Source organism: Mytilus californianus, unplaced genomic scaffold (assembly GCF_021869535.1).
Source record: "Mytilus californianus isolate M0D057914Y unplaced genomic scaffold, xbMytCali1.0.p SCAF_6, whole genome shotgun sequence".
Taxonomy (NCBI): domain Eukaryota; kingdom Metazoa; phylum Mollusca; class Bivalvia; order Mytilida; family Mytilidae; genus Mytilus; species Mytilus californianus.
The window spans coordinates 75,712,052-75,720,393 of record NW_026262712.1 but is presented as its reverse complement, the minus strand read 5'-3'; the positions used below and the strand labels follow the sequence as shown (position 1 = coordinate 75,720,393).

Here is an 8,342-nt window from a genome sequence, read left to right as displayed (position 1 = left end):
TTATGAATATTCAATCCTAAAGAAAGCTCGAAAATATAACAAAAGGACAATCAAACGTAATCAAGTTAGGACGGTCCAGGACAAGTCAATCAGATAAGTATATATGAATATGAGAGGGTTTGTGATAAATGTTTATTAAAAAGTAGTGAAAACGTAAAACTTGTGTATTGTCGATTGAAATTGTTCTTTCAGTTGAACTTCACAATTACTTTGATGGGGCAGATTTTATGTTAGGTGCACAGCACAGTTATTGAGTTCCGTATATTGAACACATATGTAACGTTTAACGTATCAATTGAGATAGCTAAACGCCTTACGATTGGTAGTGGTTATGCTTCTATTGAGAGTCGGGAAGTTGACAATGAGGAAGTTGCAATCGCCATTTTTGTCTTAGATTGTAGTTTGAAGTGGTCTATCTGTTTCAATATCAGGGAAATGATCAAGATATGTCGCGGACCTTTTACTTTTGGCAGTACCTTGGATATATGAGGTACAACCATCCACTGAAATTGTGGTTATTAAGTACCGGGACAACATCAATATATTTGAAAGTGAAATTAAAGAACTTGGCAGCTAAGTGGGTTTTTTTCCTTTGAGAAGATTTTTTATGAATTCTGCTTCATACGAGTATAAACACAAATCATCCAGTAGCCATGCACAATAAGTACACATTAAAATACCGACTGCTTACTATATCAATTCACCACACTCAACAAATACTACTAAGATACTTTAACTTAATAATATTGTTTTCGGAAATAAAAACGTGTGTATCAAATATACCTCACTCTTTTTAATCTGTCCATGTGAAAAACCTCTCAGGAATAGTTATTGTGGACTGATGAATTTCTTTCTTTTCAGCTTAATTAAAGACTCGTGGCAACTGAAAGCTAGACATGCCGGTACTGTGTACACACTCAGTATTGTTTAAGATCATATGTTGACCTCTAGATTATTTTTTTGTTGGTGGGCTACTGTTTCATTGGCATACCCCCAAAAACATCCTTTTATTCACATTATAATCTTTAATACGAACTTCACATTTATGCATAAAATCAAACTGTTCATCGGACGAAAGATAACAGTTGAAGAAAACAAAAAAATAATTTTGAAAATTTCCTAGTTTTTGATATAGCACAAATGATTGAATTTGTAGCTGGAAGACGGAAAATGTAACCTTTACTTCCCCCATGACTTCGGTTTTGGTTTGTGTGCCTCTTTCTCATCTCTAAAATTTCCAACATGTACCAAAATTAGCGTTGTAAGCAATTCATTTAAAGCATTTATAATCTGGTTAGTAAATATTCATTAATACCATATAATGTTGAAGAAGTTTAGATGTGATGATTTAAAGACCTTTAAAAAAGTCCATCAGTGTGTGATATATTTATGGAAATTTAGCCCTACCATCTATGTTCAAATTGTACTACTATATTGGCATACTTTGTTCTCGTAGTAACAAGTATTTCATGGTTTTGTTTGTTTTTTTTTTTGTTATAAAAGTTTCGGTTAAAATCAGAATTCTTTTTTTATAGCGTAATTTTGTTAGTTTACATAACTATATATACCCTGAAGAGTTATATTTTCGATAATAATGGCGGCATACCATTATTACCGCCTGCTTTCACTTTTGACATCACTAAATGGAATGAAATGTTCCGTGAGGAAATTTTCTTATTTTTAAGTGTTGATATTTTTATACAAGGGATTAAAACAATTAAAACTGGATTTTTGCGCTATCTGAACTTTTGAAATGAGATTTTAAAGATCATTGACACAAATCGATGTTGACTTTGCGCTGTAAAACTATTTTTTATGTGATGTTAGATTAACGGGCTGTCAGAAAATCTGAGCCAAATCAAAATTCGTTCAAGGTTGAATGATGATAAAAATGATAATTTGCCTGCATTATGCTAACACCAAAGAGGTTAGTCGTCTTGATATTGCTCAATGTACGATATTGTAGTAACTTCATTGTTGAAGACCTCACAGAAGCTTCAAGACGAGGAACAGCAGAAACAATAATATGTGTTTAATTTCTTATGATTTCATTAGACTTTTATCCCGTGTATATAATCCAAAATAGTTGAGATAGAAATTAGGTAAAAAATATCTAGACCAGCCTGCTATAAATCGTAATTATAAGTAGTTTTGTTTAGTTTTGATAATGAAAGAAGGAAGAAATGTTCATAGTCCTTTTGTATGCTGATACCAACATGAGTGTAAGGCATTCCAGATTTTCTAAAACCTTCTCTTAAGCATATGATCGATACAGATGTTTTAGTGGGATATTATATTGGCTGTAAATTCATAGTTCTTTTGTTAGGCAATCGAAATTATGAAGTTTGCTTTATTTTCTGGAGGTAATTATTCATAAAAAAAACAATAATTCTAAGGTTTACAAGCTGACTGTCAGTATAAATAGACATAAGCGACTGATTGAGATCACACCGACCCATCTTTTAAGTCATAATCAGCGGTTGAATTATGACTACTCGTCTATATAGTCATAATCAGGTGTTTGAAATGATGACTTTCCGTCTATATAGCCATAATCATTAGGTTGAAATGATGACTTTCCGTCTATATAGCCATAATCAATAGGTTGAAATGATGACTCCCCGGCTATATAGCCATAATCAATGGGTTCAAATGATGACTGTCCGTCTATATAGCCATAATCAATAGGTTCGAATCTTGAGTTTCCGTCAATGTTTCCAATGTTTATATTTTGATTTATTGGCATATATGTGTACTGTCTTCTAGTAATTAGGTCTTCGTACGAGTATTCTGCATTATCATATGGCGCACAAGTCGACAGTTTTTCGTCAATTTCAAAATACTCGTATCTTTGGTCAGTAGTTAGATAGACATCACTTTTCAAATTAGGCTCAGTATTATACGACGATCTTCGGAGAAAATGTCTTCGTGTTTGTCGTATTGGTAATTTTCTTGGTTTACGATCTTTGTTACACAGTATGGCCAAAACACCAGTCGCTATGACAATAATTATAAATCCAGTTCCTACAACGATGATGCCTGAAATAAAATATTAAATTTGTTTTTGAGGTTCCGTGGTTCTTAATAAATGAATTTCTCAAAAGGATAATATAGCAAATATGCAAATTGTATAAATAGAGAATATCATATGGCTTTTTCAATATCACATCCGTATCAACCCGAGACACCAATATAATCCCAAGAGCTCTGCTCGAGGGATTATATTGGTTGAGGGTTGATACGGTGTGTGATATTGAAAAAGCCATATCATATACACTTTATTATATGCATATACCTCACGTAGATGTTTTTTGTGTGACATGACGTCATACAGGTAAGGAGGTTTGAAATGACGTCATACAGATTATAGGTTTGACATGACGTCATACAGATTATTGGTTTGATAAAGCCTTTGCAACAGTGACTGTAATCGATGACGTGACGTCATACAGATTAAAGGTGTGATAAAGCCTTTGCAACCGTGCTGATATCGATATCATCACGGGTGGCTGATACAGCACGCTTGCCAATGATTGTATTACACATACAATTTATCTGTATTTACTACTAAGTATATAATAATATCCGATAATTCCTCCTTGAAAAATCAAAGTAGCTTGTTGTAGTAACTTCTAACCTAAATATCCTTGTTTCTTCACATTCGCAAGTACTACAATGCCAGTAAAACGATTGTTACTGTTTGTTTTGCAGCTTATTGTAACCCCAAAGTATAATCGTATGAAACTTAGAACGTATTAAGTCTATTTGCAAAGCTACGAAATTGGGTCAATGTGTCGTTACTGTCATACGAAAGAAGTATACAAAGTTGAACTTGCTTTGAAGCATAAGAACTCTCTATATTGGAGGAATATATGTCTTTTACCATATTGGGAATGCTCCAAATGATTTTTTTATATATTGTAAATGTATATATTATCTTTTAAAAAGTTAGTTACTGACTAGATTGTATATTTTTTTTATTTCATTTTTACAACAACAGCAAAAAAGGAACTGCTCCAAAATGTCACGTTGTTTTAATTTTCAGGATATCTGATCATGTGAAGCCTTATTGGATCATTCAGAGTAAAGTGTTTTGTCCATCGTATATCCGATCAGACTAAATTACGCATGTTTGTTTAAGATACGTCAATTTGTTTTTTACCTATTGTTACATCTGAAAATATTCCTATGAACTTCATGTCTGTCCCAAACTCACTTTTAATGGATGTTTCTTCATAACCTAAATAAACATAAAATGAAAAACTATTTATAATTCTATCATTACTATAAGCAGGAATGATTAATAGTTGTTTTTTTCCTTCTTTTTATTGTTGATGTTAAAAAAACCTTTATATTATACATAGTATATAACAAGATGCGTCTGTCGTAATTAAACCGAAAACGACATAACTTTCATCAAAACAACAGGGTAAAGTATAGATGTTTAAAGTATTGTCTGAACATTTCTTTGTTGAAACTTCCATGTCAACCACATGGTCGGGCTAATATGGGGTTATCAATTTGAGTACTTTCTACATGAACATCGCTTTAGACTGACATTGACGTATTGGGAGGATGACCGAACCAAAATAGAAATCGCAAGGTCTTAAAAAGCATTGTATGCTGATTAAAAAAATATAATAGTTAGGCTGCCTGCGAAAGTTAGAAGTTTGATTGACGGGTCTGTTTTTTTTTTTGTTTTTGCGCACTATGTTAAACTTCTACTTTCCATATATTTTACTACATACAATATATAAAAGTAATTTTAACCATGTGTTATAATCTTTTAAATTTAATTAATTTATGAAATAACAAATGACACGCCAGAGAGGTAAAAATATATATAAACGATAACAAAACGGTAAATGCATTCTTCATTGTTTTTTTTTTATATATATATTCTTTGGAAGACTGAGTTTACATTTACCTATATTCACTGTTGACAGTTTTTTCTCAGTTTTCATGTCCACTCCTATATTACTTCCTGCAGATATTGTGTTGTTGTCTGAAAGAATAACAAAAACATAAATAAAAGAGCTACATTGTCTTTGTTTCCAGATCTATATAATTCCTAGTCAGAAGATTATGTCGTAGATTTATCCTTTTTTGAAGTTTTCCAGCTTTTTTGGACGAATGTTGTACCACTTTGAATAGCATATGTGAAGGATAATATGTGGAATACTAATATACGACATGGAGACATCGACTGAACTCTATATATCAAGTTTCAAAACCATTGAATTTGCGACTTATTTCTACAGAGAATTATGTTTCTATATTAATGATGTCTTTCTTTAAACTCATAATTTTTTATTTTACTGCTGGGGGAAAAAAAGAACTATATGTCTCATTAACGAAATAAACTGTTTCTTATCTAGATCAATGATTAAAACTGGCATATGAAATATTAAAAGGAGATTTCAATAAACGGAAATATTTAAAAAAAAAAAAAAAAAAAAAATCATTTTTAGAGATAAATAAGTGTCATATCATAAGTCCATTACCCAGTTTTTGGCTTCTGCTTACATATGTATCTATACGTCTAAACATGTGACTACTTTACGACAGGAGTTATCCATCGGATAAAGTATAACACAACGATGTATATATGTTTCGTCTTAAATTTAGCCCAACAATGTTAGATATGCAAATTTTTATAGCAAAATTATGTTCTTAAGTCACTTTTTTCCTGCTTCCTAGATCACTCGACTGACTAGGCTATATAAATATACCTTCGCTAGTCGAGTTATGTCTTTTTGCATTGGCCATTATAGTTGTCACGATGTCACAGATGCAGGGTTCGAATCCCACTGAGGGAAGTTAACGGATCTATCACTGTTGGGCTAAATTCTAGACGAGGTACCTATATATATTTATATATGATAAAAAAAAAAAAGGATTCCACATTCAAACCTCCAAGATAATAAGAACTACATAAAACCTGTAATTAGTATTTTTGCTCAACGCGCGATGCAATAGAACAAATTGGAATTTATAAAACGTATTTATTGTCATTGTCAATAATATATAAATTAGGCATGCTGGTCTGATATCAAATCTCTCAATTATTACTGTTGCGAAATGGTTTTAGAAAGAAAAACTAAAAAAAAAGAGATAATTAACGTACCCTTGAATGTCAAAAGTTTTTACAACTTAATCAATGAAAATATCAAACACCACAAGGCATAGATTTATATTTAAACAAATATTTTCAAGGGATATGTTTTGTTAAATGAATATATACTAGCTTAAAAACGATACATGGTAAATGTACTCGTTATAAATATGGGTATTGACGATCCTCCATTTTAGATTAGATATATATTTGAGTACAGCACTATAAGTGCACTTCATTCTTCAACTTACCTTTAACTTACCTTCAAAAATGGATTTGAATGCTAGTTTCGATGATGATAACATAATAATTATGAAATTACTTACCAATAATGTTCAATTTATGATACGGACCATGAAGATATGGACCCATGCCCGTGTATACAGTGCAGCGAAACAAACCAGAGTCGTCACGATGAGCATTGATAACCGTTAAAGAAACGGTTCTGGTACCATCATATTTCTGGTTGTCGAAAAGGTGATTGAAATCATCTTTTGTCCAAAAAAAGGAATTTCCGACAACCGAACAATGCAGTGTAATATTATCTCCAGATTTAACAAACATGTCGTCTGAAATATCGAAATAAAACAAAATTTATAATTTCTGGGCGAATAGATTTAATATTTGTCTTCACATAAAATTGAATTTAACATCTCTATATATATATATATATGAAAAGAAAAATCTCAATCATTTTTGTTTATTTACTACAAGGAATACCCTTGTGCTAAAAAACACATAATCCATTAACGTTTCAACCTGCACACAGTTCAAGACGGGATATTCTGACATTTCTTAAAAAAACAACAAAAATGTCTAAACTGGAAACATAAAAATGGTTATTTTTTATGACTGGTCTCGATTAAACATTGGTAACCTTATTATTATTGTTGTAGATGGTATTGTTGTCTTTTTCTTTCATTTACATTCTCTTTCCGTCAGTGTCTCCGTTTTAGAATCATATTTATGCACAGAACGAAGAGATTTGATCAATGGTAAAAGATCGTAAAATGAAGTTAATAAATTATCTCACATACCTGCTGCTATGTGATACCAGGCAAAATTAGCTAAAAACATAAAAATAAAAACATCCATTTCATCTTATTTCGGACATTTCAAAGATTCAATTTAATAAAGAGTTGTAATTAACTATTTGCATTTCCTTTTATTCAATTAATTAAATATGAGTAATAATTTCCTCTATTTTTTTATGATTCATTTAATAGTTTCGAGCTAACGAGAACTTTTTAAACAAGGAAATAGCTAGAAAACGTGATTATTTGTTTCCAGAGATGATTCATTGAACCTATATAAGGGATATAGGTAGGAATTATGGATTTTCATCAACAAACAAAAACCTTCAGGATAAATATAAAGTTTATCGACGCATACTGTTCAAAAACCATTCATATAGATTTAAATTTTTCATAATCATATTGACTTTCTTTGTACGAAATTTTACAATGAACATGGAAACTATAAAGGCGATATCCCATATTCAATTATATTGTATTTCACTATGATATCAACATATACTTACTCTACTTCAATCGTATTGATTCATACGATTTCTATAAATAAAAGATTTTGCTTTTTTCCCCAAAAATAAGGGATTCCTACATAATAATATTTATAACTTTTGTAGTTGTGAGGTTGTTCGATACATTATACATCACTTCTAATTTATGTAAATATTATATTCTAAAACAAATTGACGGAAAATGACAACAAATTTGGAAATGGAATCTTTATCTCTGCCCGATGCTGTTTTATAGGTTTCATAACGAGTGAGAATGGAATATCGTTAACTAGAGGTATTTAATTTTAATATAATAATGAAAGTGCCTTCGAAGAGTACATTGTTACTATTTAAATTAAATAACGAGAGTTGATATCAAGCGATATCCAATTCTCACGAGTTGTTAAACCTATTTCTTTTTGTAGTTAAGGTGGATAGGGGGTCTTAATTAAAATCCATAGAATGTTTTAATAATTTGTCAAAATGTAGTTTTTATCATGCTTTTTTTCAAATATTAAAAAGTATGGGTCACCGGACTTTTTTTCACGCTACAGGTTGTGCAAAATTGTCAGATTTTGTATAGATTATGCATGGAAAATCCAATTTTGTGTGATAAAAAGAAAACTACACCATAGAATTTTAAGATAAAATGTGAGAAGATAGCTCTAATAACATGCTAGCAGATAAGAAAAAGAAAAATGGGGTCAC

General features: G+C 30.9%; 1 protein-coding gene across 1 annotated transcript; it reads right to left on the bottom strand.

Moving 5' to 3' along the window:
* Positions 1-2,332: 2,332 nt before the first annotated feature.
* Positions 2,333-7,262, bottom strand: LOC127704433 (uncharacterized). The gene is made up of 5 exons (XM_052208477.1): positions 7,153-7,262; positions 6,442-6,684; positions 4,928-5,005; positions 4,163-4,240; positions 2,333-3,039 (listed from the first exon to the last, which is right to left on the bottom strand). The coding sequence occupies exons 1-5, from the start codon at positions 7,208-7,210 to the stop codon at positions 2,492-2,494; spliced, it is 1,005 nt and encodes a 334-aa protein (XP_052064437.1). The 5' UTR covers positions 7,211-7,262; the 3' UTR covers positions 2,333-2,491.
* Between the last annotated feature and the right edge of the window lie 1,080 nt (positions 7,263-8,342).